Source organism: Tympanuchus pallidicinctus, unplaced genomic scaffold (assembly GCF_026119805.1).
Source record: "Tympanuchus pallidicinctus isolate F22 unplaced genomic scaffold, pur_lepc_1.0 scaffold2, whole genome shotgun sequence".
Classification (NCBI taxonomy): Eukaryota; Metazoa; Chordata; class Aves; order Galliformes; family Phasianidae; genus Tympanuchus; species Tympanuchus pallidicinctus.
This window is the reverse complement of record NW_026294721.1, coordinates 5,043,236-5,058,462: the sequence shown is the minus strand read 5'-3', so window position 1 is coordinate 5,058,462 and position 15,227 is coordinate 5,043,236. Positions and strand designations below refer to the sequence as shown.

The 15,227-nt window shown below is 43.2% G+C and overlaps 1 protein-coding gene across 2 annotated transcripts in view; it reads left to right on the top strand.

Moving 5' to 3' along the window:
* Positions 1-381: 381 nt before the first annotated feature.
* Positions 382-15,227, top strand: part of KDM3A (lysine demethylase 3A) — a 28,962-nt gene continuing 14,116 nt past the window's right edge. Inside the window, exons 1-10 of one of the 2 annotated variants that reach the window (XM_052681367.1) lie at positions 382-841; positions 3,514-3,669; positions 5,510-5,620; positions 7,049-7,151; positions 8,058-8,182; positions 8,669-8,741; positions 8,842-8,927; positions 11,545-11,696; positions 12,760-13,322; positions 14,449-14,650. In XM_052681367.1, the coding sequence (XP_052537327.1) occupies positions 671-841; positions 3,514-3,669; positions 5,510-5,620; positions 7,049-7,151; positions 8,058-8,182; positions 8,669-8,741; positions 8,842-8,927; positions 11,545-11,696; positions 12,760-13,322; positions 14,449-14,650 (1,742 nt within the window). In that variant the 5' untranslated portion in view covers positions 382-670. The remainder of the gene's footprint in view (positions 842-3,513; positions 3,670-5,509; positions 5,621-7,048; positions 7,152-8,057; positions 8,183-8,668; positions 8,742-8,841; positions 8,928-11,544; positions 11,697-12,759; positions 13,323-14,448; positions 14,651-15,227) is intronic. The other variant, XM_052681368.1, reaches the window with a different exon arrangement.

Sequence of the window (15,227 nt, the reverse complement as noted above, 5' to 3'; positions counted from 1 at the left end):
AACCGCCATAAGCTGAACTAACATTTCGAGGCGGAGCCAACGGCGCGGACACCGCCTCTCCGGTCCAATCACAGCGGGAGGCTTGCCATTAGCTCCGCCCCCCCGGAGCGGAAGAACCAATGGGAGCGAGAGAGGGAGCGGCGGGGGCTGGCTGAGGGGTGTGTGCGCCAGCGCGGGGCGGCGGAGCGGCGCCGGGCGCAGCGGCTGTTGCCGGGGGCGGAGGGGAAGCGGCGCGTTCTCGGGACCCGGGCGCCTTGTGGAGGCGGCGGGGGGCCGGGCTGAGGGCGGGGGGCGGCAGGTGAGAGGGGGAGGGTAAAGCTGGAAGAGGAGGAGGGGAGAAGGAGGAGGTCGGCGTTGTTTGTGTGTGCGCTGGGGAGGAGGGGGGGTTTGGGGAGAGGCACCCGGAAGGCGCTCGGCCCGGCCGCCTCCTTCAGCTGCCGCCCCGCTCCGGCTGCTGGGAACAAAGGGGCGGCGGGGCTGGGTCGGGCCGACCGGCATTGCTTCCCTCCTCCCGCCGAAACAACAGTTCACGGCTCCGCGGGCGCGGCGGCGTTCCGAAGGGCGCCGAGGGCTCCGCGCGGAGGCGGGCGGGTGGGCGGCGAACCCCGCGTAGGGCCTGAGGGCCGCCCTTCTGCCGGCCGCCCCGAGGGAAGCCTCCCGATGAGCTAAAATGGTGCTGAGGCTCGAGGGGAGCTGGTCGCTGCTGGTCGGGAAGCGCTTCCTCAGCCTGGCCGGGGAGGACGATGGGCCCTGGGACACGGAGCGCGTGGCGGAATGGCCGTGGCAGGCGGGCAGGATCCGGGCGGTCTCGCACACCGACATCTCCAAACAGGACCTGAAGGTAACGGGGCGCCGCGAGGGGGTGGGGGCTGGAGGCGCCGGTGTTCGTGTAGCTCCGTACCTCGCACGTACATCTATGGGCCGCGTGTTCTCGTGAGCCCTTCGTGATGAGCTGCCCCGGCTGACTGCTCGAGACACGTGCGGCGCTGGCTGAAGGCCCCGCCGCGCTCCGCTGTTGCCGGAAGTTCCCCGACTGGCGCTGCTCGCCTCCGCGGCACGGTGACAACTTCTGCACCGCGCTTGCTTTGCTTGGCCTTTATTCTGTCCATCTCCCAGCCGTGATTTAAGACCTTGTCAGCTGTAAACGATTCGATTTCTCTCCAGGCTGGAGTTATCCAAACGCTTCCCCACCCCCCCCCCCCCCTTTTTTTTTTTTTTCTCTTTAATTTGAATTTATGAAATCCACGCGTGGCCTTGGAGGCTCCTCATGCTCTTCTTGCTTTGTATTAATGGTTGCTGATGGCGTTTTTCTGTGCACCATCAGTTATTGCAGGCTTCGTGTAACTCATTAACTGTATGTTCAGGGTGGAAACCAGCAGACTTTGACAACTTGAAGCTCTCAAGAGGCTCTTTGTCAACTGTAGCCAGGAAAACTATCCAACCGTGTCTGAATCACTGCTGTAGGATACAAACTGTTTGCTAGGGACAAGACTCCCTTACAATAAGAGAATCTTGTGTTACTCTTTGTTTCTGCAAGGGACTTAGGCAGGAAACACTTGCACTTTTCCAGGCAAGAGGGCAACCTTTGCCTTTCTAACTCTTGAATGCCCAAACTTTGGGATGTGTTTTGGAAGCCTGGCGTTGTTGGTTGCTCAGCTTCTGTCAGGTGTCTGCAGCAGGGCTTTCCCCATGGATGGCTGTCCCCGAATTGGGGTGAGGAGGAGCAATTGCTGCAGAAAGCTCTTAAGGACCTTCTCTGGGACTTGAAGGAGGGGCAGATGCTGCTGGGGTCGTTAATGCTTTTCTCTGTGCTGTGGAGTTGGTGGAGGTTTTGCTAGCAGTGAATAACTTTGTGTGTTCTCCAGTAAAAGTGTTAAAGAAGCTGTGAAGTAGCTGATGGAGCCACGAGGAACTTTTTGGTACCAAAAATAAGTGCTGCTGCCTTTCTTGTATTGCAGCCCTGTGGTAGAGGACTGTAGGGGAAGACCCGAAGTAGTGATGGATTGAATAAAAATATCTAAAGGAGTAGAAGTAGATAATATTTCAAATCTTGCTTCTCATGTAGCGTTAGGAAACATTAGCTATAGAAATGGAGGATGGTTAATTACTTCCTACAACCATTTCTCAGCTGTATTTTCCTGTTTGTGCAGTATTCATTCTGCACACAAAACAAGCCATTCTGGTTCTGGGAGTTGTGCTGTTTGCTTATCTCATTCACCATTTCCGTGAACTTGAAAATAAGTAAATTTATTTCTGTGCCCATTAGTCTTACAACTCCTGGGTGTGATAATGCCATTTGGTGTGCGTGCTTCTACTTGTTTAGCTTTCCTGTAAGGGAAGAAGCAAAAGGGGAAGTCTCCAGGAGTTAGGCAGTTATACTTTGAGTATCATAGAATGGCCTGGGTTGAAAAGGACCACAATGCTCATCCAGTTCCAACCCCCTGCTATGTGCAGGGTCACCAACCAGCAGACCAGGCTGCCCAGAGCCACATCCAGCCTGGCCTTGAATGCCTCCAGGGATGGGGCATCCACAGCCTCCTTGGGCAACCTGTTCCAGTGCCTCACCAGCCTCTGTGTGAAAAACTTCCTCCTAATATCCAACCCAAACCTCCCCTGCCTCAGTTTAAAACCATTCTCCCTTGTCCTATCACCATCCGCCCTTGTGGATAGGATAGCCATTCCCCCTCCTGTTTATATGCTCCCTTCAAGTAAACCACTTAAATGATGTATTTAAGATAGTGATGCTTGATGGAAACAGGGACACATACTTCTGAAGGTACAGTTCTCTAAGTTCCTTTAGTCAGGTGGGGTTTATCTTTGTGGTTTCTCCTCAATCTTTTGGTCGTCTCCACTTGTTCTTATGAAAGGACAGTGATGCCACTGTTGAAATTGATCAGACTCTCCGTGTTTTTGCCATGTAGTGACAGCTGCTTTCCTCTTGAGCAGTTCATATTTATGCTTCAGAGATTTGTAGAGGTAAACACCAATTAAAAGCAGGCAGGAAGTGACCTTCTTCACACTACTTACTATTTGGTGTCCTTCAGTGGCATGCTGTTACTTGCGCCCTCAAAACTTGTGCTGAAGTTGTTCTTTGGGATTTGCTCGTAAAACATTTCTGGAAAAACAGGTTGTCTTTGTGAGTAGTTTGTGGAAAAGGCTGTAGGATGCAGTCCTTGTTTGTTTGCTTTTTTCTCCCCTGACTTAAACACGGGTGACAAAGCTAGCACAGTTACCTGAACTTGATCAGCAGAGGCCTGTTTGAGATGGGAAGGTTGTAGAGTTAATAGGAATATTAATGCTTTATGTGACACTGATGATGACAAACCAGTTAACTACACTTACAAAATATTAAGTGAGTCTAGGATGACAGTGATGATAGAGTATGACAGGAAGGCAACACTGATGCTTTCATTTAAATGATTTTTTTAGAAGAAATTGTTTATCATTTCTACCTTGCATGTGCTCGAATATTAAGGAGGTTAGTCACTCTTCTGCTTTATTCCCTTTCTGTAGATTTGTGTAGAATTTGATGATGAGTCATGGGAAAAAAGAAGATGGATAGAAGTCTACAGTCCCAAAATGAAGGTATTCCTTGTGGAGCAAAAGCTGGTATTGGCAGAAAGAAGATCTCATGGCGGTTCTATATCACCTGTCCAGTGGCCTGCAATGGCAAGTACACAGCTGGCCTTACTTTGGTTCTGCTCTTCCATCTTCTGAGGATAGTTGTGCCTGTTACAAGTGTGAATTTCTCAAGTGCAGTATGATTTGTGTTGTAAAGCCTTACGTGTAATGTGCAGGGTGACTGAAGCTCTTAGTACACAGCTAGGCAGAGCTCATAAGCATTTCTGAGTTGGTTTGTTTAGTCTAGGGATACAGGGATGAATTTTTATGGTTTTACTTCCCTCCCAAACTTCTGTTTTGTAGAGTGTGAATCCCTTCTCCCTCTAGCTATGCATTTCATGAAACTGTGGTTAAAATAGAGAGAAAAAGGCAAAGAACAGATTTGTAAGGATAGCCTGTGTTTTTATCTTAAATCATTGCTTTACTTTGCTTCAAGTACTGTTAATTCTTGAATGATTTCTGATCTGAGACAAAAGTAATGTGAATAACTCTTATATAATGGCTGACTGCCACAGATCACTTGTGAGATCAGGGTTTTTGTACTCATAAAAACGAAAGCTGCACTGTCCAAGCCAGAAATCTAAGCTTCCTGCAGCTGCCGTGCATGGCTGGTTATGCAGATCAGCCAGTAGAGGTGAAAAGAGTTTTTCTTGGTTAATGTATTCCACCAGTATAGTTTTACTTGACTGCTTTGGACATTGCTACTCTTGGAAGTAGCTGTGAACTAATCGAGGATGGAGACCTGCCCAACTTCTATTATGCTGAAGTTATAGTCCATATTTCATGCTCTTAACTTTGCCTGGTATGAGGGATGTAGCATAATTTCTATTGCTGCTTTAGCTGAGGTTTGTCTTAAGCAGAGCTAATCCAAGCAGACATCAGTGGGAAGTACAGAGTGGGAGAGGAAGTGGAGCAATGACTCCTTGGCATTCTTTTCTTTGCCTCACAGTATTAGTATTTCTACTAATAGATTTGCTGATAGGACATTTCTGAAGACCTGCTTATTTCTGTGCATCTAAGCTGTGCTGTCTGGGTACTCACCCATCTTTGTTTTATGCATGAGGTTTCCTTCACTGATGTGTTTAAAGGGTCAATTCATGCCATGTGCATGTTAGAAGCTCACTGGAGGAGCCACATAGAATAAAGTAAAGCACAACATTGAAACTTGCCTTGGCAAAGACTTTTTTTCCTCCCTTTCTCATTAAAAAGGGAAGGAATGAAAGAATCACAAGAGCAAATCACAAAAAGGGAATTTATTTCGATAAATCTTGATTGCAGCAGGTGAATCAAGTATGTGATAAAGTGTCTTAGTGAGAGTTGGAATAGCTCTGTACAACTCCTGTACTGCCCAGTTGCTCCTGGAACAACTCCTTGCCAACAACTGGAGCAACTTCTTTTTTTTTTTCCCCTCTGAAATGGTGTGTAAATGTACTTTCTGCACAGGGAGGAGTTGCTCTTGCTGCCCCTGGTGTTGTACCCACTCAGAGCTGTTAACTGAAGGCTAGACAGAGCTTAACCTTGCACAGGTTCATCAGGAAGAGTTCAGAAGTTTTCCAAAGGAGGTTGCTGTTTCATGGCTGCTTTTGAAGCTTGTGGTGTATCTGAAAACGTCGTTGTACTGAGCAGTGTGGTACCTGTGAGGCTATCTAAGTTGTCACATATGCCTACGTTAAGACTTGAGTACACTGTCAATGTTGTGTGAGCTTTGAGGACTGAAATGTGAGCCTGCAGCAAGCTGCATTGGTCTGCTGGTTATTCCCCCTCTCTGCCATGCAGGGATGTGAGACCTAAACAGGGAAATGGATGCAAAACTAAATTTATTTGAATTAAAATGCATGAGAAATGAGACCTTACTCTGCTGCTTAGAAAATGTTTCTCACTTTTGTAGACTTACAAATCCTTAGTGGACAAAGCCGGTTTGGGACCAATGGTTTCCATACGCTATCTTGGTGAAGAGAAATGTGTTTTTCTTTCTAAAGACCTTCTGACACCCATTCAGGTAACTTTGTATGACATTATAAAAATAGAGTCTAAATCTCTTTGTCTTGGTGTTTAAGATATCTGAAGTTAATGTATCCTAAATGCAGACTTTAGACATGTGAGAACTTGGAGAAGATATCTATTGCCATAACTCTTAGATATCAGTTCTGAATGTGATGTGCATGTCCAGGACACAGGCATTTAAGGCAGCTGTGAGGCAATGTGCTGGGGCAGTCATTCAGCTCAGGTGACAGCACTTGCATCGTGTTGATGATAGGGGTTAGCATGGAATATTTCCTTTTGTCTTCTGAACGTGGCTGCTGTAGCTGTGACAAGAATTGCAGACATGTCTGGAATAAATCGTACTGCTTAATGGAAACACATGACTTCTAATCCTAAACAACTGTGGAGGCAGGCAGGATGTAAATGGGATGGTTGAATTATAATACCTTTATTGAGCACCCAGAGAACTTGTTAGTGGAAATTAGGCAGAGACAGGTTGAAACAATTGCCCCACGTGACTGGCTGGCATTCTGAGGAATAATATCTGCTGCTGATAAAGGATTTAACCTGCTGTAGAAAGCTGCTCTTATGACCCGTAAACAGCGTGAATGAAATGAGTGATAGGTGTCCCACATTGAGACTGCTGATAGTGCCACTGTTAATGTTCAACTACTTGGACCTGTTGGCAGTCAGCAAGTAGAATGTATTCTGAGAAACTAGCACAGGAATCACTTACATTTAACTTACAGATGTGTTACGTGGGAGCCTCACCTCAGTACTGCAGTGGAGAAAGCTGCTTTTCTGGCTTCTTAAATAACAGCTCTTTGGCTGCTGGCTCCTGAGGCTTCTGCTGCTTACAAACACCACAGCACTGCTTCAGACAGAACAGTGTAATCCTTTTGTATTGGTGCTCTGAGCCATTGTTAATAACTTGCTCTCCACTTCTCTTTAGGAGTCAATTCTAACTAGGAGAATCATGTTATCAAAGAATTTAGATTAAAAAATAAAAAAACCTAACATAACAGAGAAATACACAATTATGAACAACTTAGGCATAGCTGCCTCTGCTTTCATTCTTATGAAATTTTCTAATGATGTCTCATGAAGCACTGGGTCCTGGTGTTATCATAACACAAATTGAAACAAAACTTGAAATAGTTGCCCTTATGTCTGTTTAGAAAATATGTATTTGCTGCTTCTAAGAACTTAATCCTAAACTTAAAAATAAAATTGGTTTAATTGAACTTAGTGCTTATTAGCAAGGCAGTAAAACAAACCAGGTGATGTGTGCTTCTATGAACTGAGCTGGGAACTGAAGGAACATGCAGTAATGAGAAACTTGTTGGGTCTAGATGAACGGGTGGTGCCTTTATCTAAATACTCACAACTTGTTAATCAGAGGCATTATTCTCAGTACTAACTTACACATTTTGCTTCTAAATAGGATGTGGAGAGTTCCAGGCTTCCTCTGAAGGACGATCAAACTGTCAATGAAGAAATTCAAGCTTTAGTTAAGAAACACCTAGATGAAACACGCTTGGTGCAAGGTATGAGCGTGCTCTGTAGCAGGGAGATTTGTCAGTAAGTAATGAAGACAAGAGGGAGATCTTAGTGCTGATGGTATAAACCATAGTTATCTGTTCTAGGGATGAAAGCTTTACAGTGTTTAAAAAAGGAAAAAGAAGTTGCACTTTATATTGGAGCAATGAATGTGAAACACGAAGCATTATGGAAATTTCACTACTGGGTATTTCCATTGTAGGAATGAGTACAGAATTTAGACGTGGACAGATGACCTCACTCTTGTGGAAGAGATAACAAATGTGCAGCAATTCCTTCTGAAATGAATTACTGCGTGTTGCTCGTTGTTTTCAAGGAGCTTGATTTCTTTTTTTTTCCCCAAACATCAAAAGCTTTACATAGAGAGAGACAGACTGCTCTTATACTCAGGTTTAAGCTGTTGGGTTTAGTTTTGTTGGCCTCGTTATTACTGGTTTATGCAAGTGTCTTTTTAGTCATCAACTGGAAGGCATTTCTTGCATGCATGATTCTGGCAAGGAAGGTATTAAGTCTAGAGTCCTCATTCTCAATGCTTTAAAGAGGAGAAAATTCCTCATCTGATAAACAAATTCTAATTTCCTTGTCTACTGACTTGTCTCACTATTTGAAATTTGGAGGCCTTGGCTCCAGCTGCTTGTCTGAAGCTCCACAAAGCTTAATTGTCCTATCCAAAGGCAGCGCATACTTGGAATGTAGTTTTATGGCTTTTTTCCCCCCTCAGTGATGTGGAAGGTGTCTCTAAGTTCTCAGTTTGTTTTCCTTAAATCTAGCATACAGTACTGTTGGTTAGTTCATGTTGGAACCTGGATAACATGGTGTTCTTCATGCGCCTTTGTTCTGAGGCATGTTGGATGTTTTCATTTGTTTACTGTTTTTTTCCTCTGATTTCTAAGGTGGAAAAAATATCATTGGTTCAAAGATTAGAATTTATAGCCTGGATCCATCTACCCAGTGGTTCACAGCAGTTGTGGTGAATGGTAATCCTGCTACAAGAACTCTAGAAGTCAACTGTCAGGAGGTAAGAACCAGCTGATGTGGTTACAAACAGAGATGGGTCAAGGGTGCAGTCTTTAGTTTATACAGCCATCAGGAGCATTTTAATTTCTGTTCTTAATACCTTAAGCCAAAATGAAGTGGAAGTCACTATAGTGCAGGGGCTTTTATTACTCCAAAGTGTTTCTGTGCTACTTCGTGCTGCTGGCACAACTTTCAAATAAGTGGCTATCTACACAAAAGGAGACCTGGAAGTTGTATATGAAGAGCAAGACAAACATGATCCTTTTTCCTTTGCTGTGCACGCAGTGCTCTGAAGCACCAGTTTACATGCATGCTTTCAAACTGAAGCACTATCACTGTATGTTGTTAAATTTAGCTTGACATTCATGGAATCCAAAAATGAAGTATTTAAGCTTCATCTGTACCACAGCATCTGAAATAAACACTTTCAAACGATAACTTCCATCTCTAACTGGCTCTGTGTTTTTTTTTTTTGTTCCTTTTCAAGATTCCAGCTTTAAAGACTCTTGATCCAGAGTTAATTCACGTGGAAATAATATATGACAATAATGGAAAATGTGGTAAGAGCAGTTATTGTTTGTACTGCAGAGGCAAGTAGCATGCTTGTGCTAAAATAGATCATGTTAATGTCATGCTAATGTTGATCACCTTCTATTCCAGATAAATCCAAAAGAATTGGGGGCGTGAAAAGGAAATCAGAAAATAGTGGAAGTGTTGATGCCAAACACACCAAGTCTTCTCCTGAGGTAATGTCTTACTGCACTGTGTACAGCTGTGTTACATAACGCAGTCACGTAACTTCTCAGAACAGTCTTAAATAAGGATTAAGTGGAAAAGTTAAATAATAAACGTGATCCCTTGGAGGATGTGTTGAGTTTATTGAAACTTGTCCAGGCACGGGTCAAATATCTTGCCTTGTGGTAATCAGAGAAGTTGTTACTAAGCCTTGAAGTTCAGGTTTTCTTTTTTTCTTAAACTGTGTTTTGCTCCTTCCTTGTGCTTCAGTGTTAGCCTGCCTAGTCATGTATTCCGTAGTGTGATTAAACACAGGGTGGTTCTCAAGTGCATAACTTTTGTTTTTCATGTTCATTCTTTTAACTGCTTTATTCTTAAATCCAAAACCTGTGCCTACACTTGCATGCTCTGAGGATTCAAAGTACACAAGCAGCACTCTGGAAGAATGTTGCTTTGGTACCAGGAGGGAATGTGGCCACTCTTCTAGTACTTGCATGTCTGCATTTATTTCTCTTGTGAGTGATCTGGGAGTTCTTAAAAAACAAAACAAAAACAACCAAGAAACCAAAACCCTCTCAATGGGCCAAAAGAAGATCTGGGTAACTTAAGCATAGAAATGTAAATGAAAAAAAGAATTGCTTGGCCACAGAACTTCTAACTTAACCTGTAATTTTGTCTGAGTGTTTCAGACCAAAATTGTATTTTAGACATGGCTATGGAAGAGCTTATGGAACCTCTCGAGGTGATGGTAGGGGTGGCTTTTTTTTTTTTTTTTTGTTGGTTGCTTGTAAATTTTGATTCTTAGCTTCTGTGTGCTCAGCCCTGTGCTGAGACAACTATCTGGGTTTGGTTGATGTCTGGATATCATTCATAGCAATCTGTAACAGCTTCACAAGGAAGCAGCAGGAGGTAACAATGTGAGACAAGATTGCTCTATGAAAAGTGATCCAAGCGTGCAGCAAAAGTAGCTCACGTGCTGCAATTGTGCTCCTCTGCATAGCTCATGCTTGAGTATCTTTAGTGTCTTTCAGGCACCCAATTTGCCATTCTTTGGCTTATTCAGCCATTGAGCAGTTTGCTCAGTGCATGTGAGGCCAGTTTTTATTTCATATTCCAAATGTACTGCAGAAAAGTTACCGTGATCTGAATTCATGGCTTGTTTTTTTTGTGAAGCAATGCAGTTATTTATTTAGTTGTAGTTTTCTAGTCTGCCTTCCAAGAACTGTTCCTTTATGACCTTTGTACTCTTTGGGAAATGTCTTGCAACTGTTTTCTCAAAATGGTGACAAGTGAGTGTACTCTAATAAGGAAGAAAAGCCGATTCCTGGTCTTCAGTGGAAAGAGTGTGATTGTGGGGTTGGTGAGCTGAAGCTATAGCTTTTTTATATTAAAAAAAAAACAAACAACTTAGTATGTGATTTCTAATGTGGAGTTAATAAATTCCAGAGGTTTTCTGTGAACTTGTTTATGTGTCTGACAGCTGTGTTAAACCAAAGCAGAAAGGAATTACTTTAGAGTTGATGGTAATGAGTCTGTAGTGTGATTTACAGCAGTAAGTTGAGTATGTGGGAGTGGAATATGGATGTCAGAACTGGGGAGGGAGCCCCATGGAAAACAACTGCTTTGAAAGACTTGCTAATTTTGGTATTCCTGACGTATTTCTAAAAGAATTGTAGGCTTACAAAGCTGCTTACTTAATCTGCACGGGAATTTGTCACTTAACGCTTTGTGGAATCCTGGTACAAAGATTTTTTTTATTTTTTTATTTTTATTTTTATTTTTTTTACACTGCAGGGAAGTTCACTTACAGGTTTTTGGTAATATTGTCAGACTCACTTCACAGTTTTCATTTTGGTCATTGAGGTCCATTGAGACCTCATTGTTGCCTTCCAGTAGTTGAAGGGAGTGTATGAACAGGAGAGGGAACGGCTGCTTATGAGGGTGGATAGTGACAGGACAAGGGGGAATGGTTTTAAACTTAGACAGGGGAGGTTTAGAGTAGATGTAAGGTGGAAGTTTTTCATACAGAGGGTGGTGATGCACTGGAACAGGTTGCCCAAGGAGGCTGTGGATGTCCCATCCCTGCAGGCATTCAAGGCCAGGCTGGATGTGGCTCTGGGCAGCCTGGTCTGCTGGTTGGTGATCCTGCACATAGCAGGGGGTTGGAACTGGGTGATCATTGTGGTCCTTCTCAACTGAGGCCATTCTATGATTCTCTAATTTTTCTCTGAGGTTTGCAGGTGAGCTCTGAAAGCCATTTCTGAATTCTGTTTACTGCTACCAACTTTGAAAGATCATTGCAGTGCTGGTTCTGAAGAAGAGCAGAGCTTTCTATTTCCTTGCCTTAATGTTACACCCACATCTTACCCTTAAAGACTGTGGTGGTAGTTGCAGGGATCAGGGTGGGGGAGTGAATTTGCAGCAACAGCGTTTCACTGAACCTCTGAGATTTAAAAGGACACTCAGTTATTTCCACCTAATGGACTGGGTGAGAAATGGCCTTCAAGCTTTTAAGCATTCTGAGAAGAGCATTAATGTACCTCTCTTTTTAAGCTTAACCTTGTAACATGATATTTATTTTGGTGGTGATGTTCAAAGTGTTCATAACTGTTAAAATCTCTCCTGCAGGTTTCTCAAAGTCAGGGACATGTGCACTCGGTACCAACAGTGTTTGGTGAGGCATTGCTGGGTTGTACTCCTGCTAACAAAGACCAAAGGCATCAAGGCTTGCCCCTGCCAGCTAACTGTCCTCCCAATCTTGGTGCAGAAACTCCTCAGGGGTAAGAAATCAGTTCATACTTCCATGGACTATTAGTCTTTCATAAGTAACTTAAGTTTGTAGCAGGATAAACATAGTTTGATTTTTAAGGCAGTGCAGTAACTCTAGGTCTTTTGGAACACTGGAACAGCTTCAGCAGGTGTCTTGTAGGCTGGCTGCTTGCAGGTTAAGTATGGGTCCTCCATTATATTTTTTTGTTCAATACCAGTTAATGTTGGCCTTAAACTTGTTTGTTAGTGGTGGTAATCTGGAAGATGTCCCACTGGATTTAAAATCTTCCAATACTGAGTTTACTACTCCAAACTCTGCACAAGTTTGAGCTGATCTGCCTTTCCATTATAAAACAAGCTCTAGGAATCATGTTGTCAATGCATGTTTCAACCAGGTGAATGTCTCAAATATAAAATGCTTTATTTCATTTTCCAACCAGAGTTAGTGTGAGAACTGTGTTGCAGTGTAACAGTTTTTTCTGAGCGTGAACTCATCTAGCAGTATTTAAAGGTCAGAATGTTGTACCCTGCCTCCAGTTCCATCACAAAGATTAACATGCATGGTAGAAGTGGTGTGGTAGGAACAGTAAGTGTTGTGCATTAGCTTTGCAAGAAGTGATATTGGTTTGCAGAAAACATGACTTTGCATCTGATCTCTTTGTGTGGGAACACTTTTACTGTCTCAATGCAGATGTAGTGCCCCCCCCAGCCACTGTCCCTGCTGAAGTATCTTGAGCATGATGTGCAAGTGGGAGGCGCTTGGTTATACAGCTGTTACATGTTAAAAATGAGAAAGTAACTGTAGTTGTGGAAGAAGTAGTGGAGTAGCTACTGTAGCTAAACTGGAATGGGATCTACGGGTAGATTCTACAGGTAGATAAAGCTTGAGCATTTGATTACAGCGCTTACAATAATAAAAAGAAAACATCAAACGTGAACGTTGGACTTTGCACAAAGTTTTACACCTTTGACTATCAAAGGTACATGATTAAGTTTCTGTCAAGATTAATGTTGAGAAACACATGCCTTGGTTTGTCTGACACTCTTGTCAAAGTATTCCATCTTGTCTCTCAGCACATGCAGACGGAGCGTACCAGAAGTCCATCCCTCTTGTCTTAATGCTGGAACAAAACCACTGAAGGAAAATCTGACGCTCTTTCCTAAAGTGACGTATATAACTAAGGAACAAACACAAAATATTAATGATCAAAATGGTAAATATACCTCTCTGATAACTTCACGATCTTCATCTTTGAGTGATTCAACTAATGGAAAAGAAACCGGTCTGAAAAATATGAGCGAACCTCCTCTGAAGCCCACGACAAACTTTTCTAAAGAGTGCATTCCTGCAAAACCACTGCAACATCTTAACTCCTCCCTAGCAATACCGAGGGTCAGTAGCTCTGTGGAACTGCAGAGGACTTTAGATTGCAGGCCCTCAACGTCAGATGCTCACCTTCTCCCTTTTGCTGAGGCTGGAGTTAAATCACACAGTGGTTGTAACAGCCGAAAAGGAAACAAGGTGGATGAACACGTAGACATGGAATTTTTTGTTAGGAGAAATTCAAATGAGGCTTTTTATGAGAGGAATGAAAATGAAAGCTTTTGGAGTGGGAGTACCAAGATCCAGGATAATGGTAGGTATTTATAAACTTCCTGTCATTTGAAGATATCCCTGTTTCTGAGTAAATCAGTGCAAGTATCTTCTTTGTAACGTCGGCAAAAATAGCAATTTTAATTTTGTTGGAGGGTGTTTTGGAATGTAAGTCATTTATGAGTAAAACTGAGAAAAATGTTCTTGCTACATGGGGAGAACGAACAGAATTGTTACAAAGCTTGCAATGATAGAATGGCAAAACAGATTACATGAGCAAGCATTACATGCCTTCTGTTTGGAAGGCAGATGCTGATGGCGTAAGGAGACTGCTTTACAAAACTGAGGGCTGCTGCTAAAAATGTGTTATGGGAGATAGGTGTTGTTCTCAATGCAGCTTTAATCAAGAAGGGCCTTCATTCAATAACTGTTCTCAAACAAAAGTGAAGAGCTGCCTTGTTTCTGTGTTATCTGTGGCCCAGTTCCATTTGTTTTCTTCATGAGCAGAATGGGGAAGGCTGTGGTTATTTATGGAGCTGGGCTTCTGGTGGTGTGTCTGTGCTGTGCATCAGGTGGTGTAGCTGTTAGTTTTGGGTTTGAGGACTCTTCCCTACACACCCATCTCTTTGTTTTCAATCTCATGTTGACTACCATGTGCTGTTCTCTAACTGGCATAGATGAACAGCTAGGCAAGCAGTCACTGAGCACTGCTAGGTTTCACATGCAATGTGGGAGGAAGGGAGCTGCTTGCTATCTGTCATAGTAAAGTGCTGAAATCCATTGCACTTTGAGTGGGAGAAACAGGCTAAAAAAGAGCCTGGTTGTAGTTTTGTCTTCATACTTTTGATTCATGCCCTGGTCAACTCCACAGACAGGTTCTCAAGCCCTGATAGTTGAAGTGCTTTCACTGAAAGCAAGCACACCTTCAAAAGTTTGCTGTGGAAAGGTGAATGCATCTGTTAAATTTTCTGGGTCCCTGCACTATGCCTCCACTGGAACAACGCCTTGGGAAAGTTCCTGCTGACTGCAAATATTCTACAATTACTTTCTTTTAACGTAATGGGGAACATATACGAAAGGTTGTTTCTCACTTGAAGACATTTGCTTGCATATTTATATAACAAACTGATCATTACAGCTTGTGTAATGCTCACTGCTCTTCCCTACAGTAATAGTTCGCAAGTCCGTTTTAGCAGATGCCTCGAAGGTGAAGAAGCTGCAGCAGAGTGGAGAAGCATTTGTACAGGATGGCTCCTGCAATAACATTGCACCTCACTTGCACAAATGCAGGGAATGTCGCTTGGACAGCTACCGAAAGAACAAAGACCAGAAAGACTCCACTGTCTTTTGTCGATTCTTTCACTTTAGAAGGTAGGAGCAGTATTGAGCGTATGCAGACCTCGGTGTTCTTTTAATGTGAACAAGATGCTTGTTGGGATTAGATGTCTGACCTCTTTTCTTACTTTTCTGGAAGGAGTGCTGCTGAGTTTTCACTGTTAGCTGTAACATTTATCTTCTTTTTCCAGGCTAGATGTAAACCAGCTCCATGCTCAACACAGCCTTATGTGGATCTCTGGTTTAAAACTACTGGATGTCGTTGTGTTGCTATCAGGCCATAAGCCTAGTATTCCCAACCAATGAAAAGTTCCCTGTGTTTTTCTAGCACTTAAAAATTTTATAACTGCTTCATTTGAGTAGAAAATATTTTGGCAGAACTTTGAGCTGTTTATTTGGCTGTTCTGGGCTGAAAGCCAGTTGGGATAACTTGAGTGTAGTTTGAACGCTTCAGCTTGATAGCACTGGGAGGTTAGACTCTGTCTCCCAGCATTTAGCAGTTGGAAGTGTGAAATGTTAGATGTATTCTGCAGTTACAGAGGAGTTACAACAAGTGACCGTGGGCTTTCAGTCTAGAGAACTGAAACAGCAGCAATAGTTTGTTGTGCTGCTT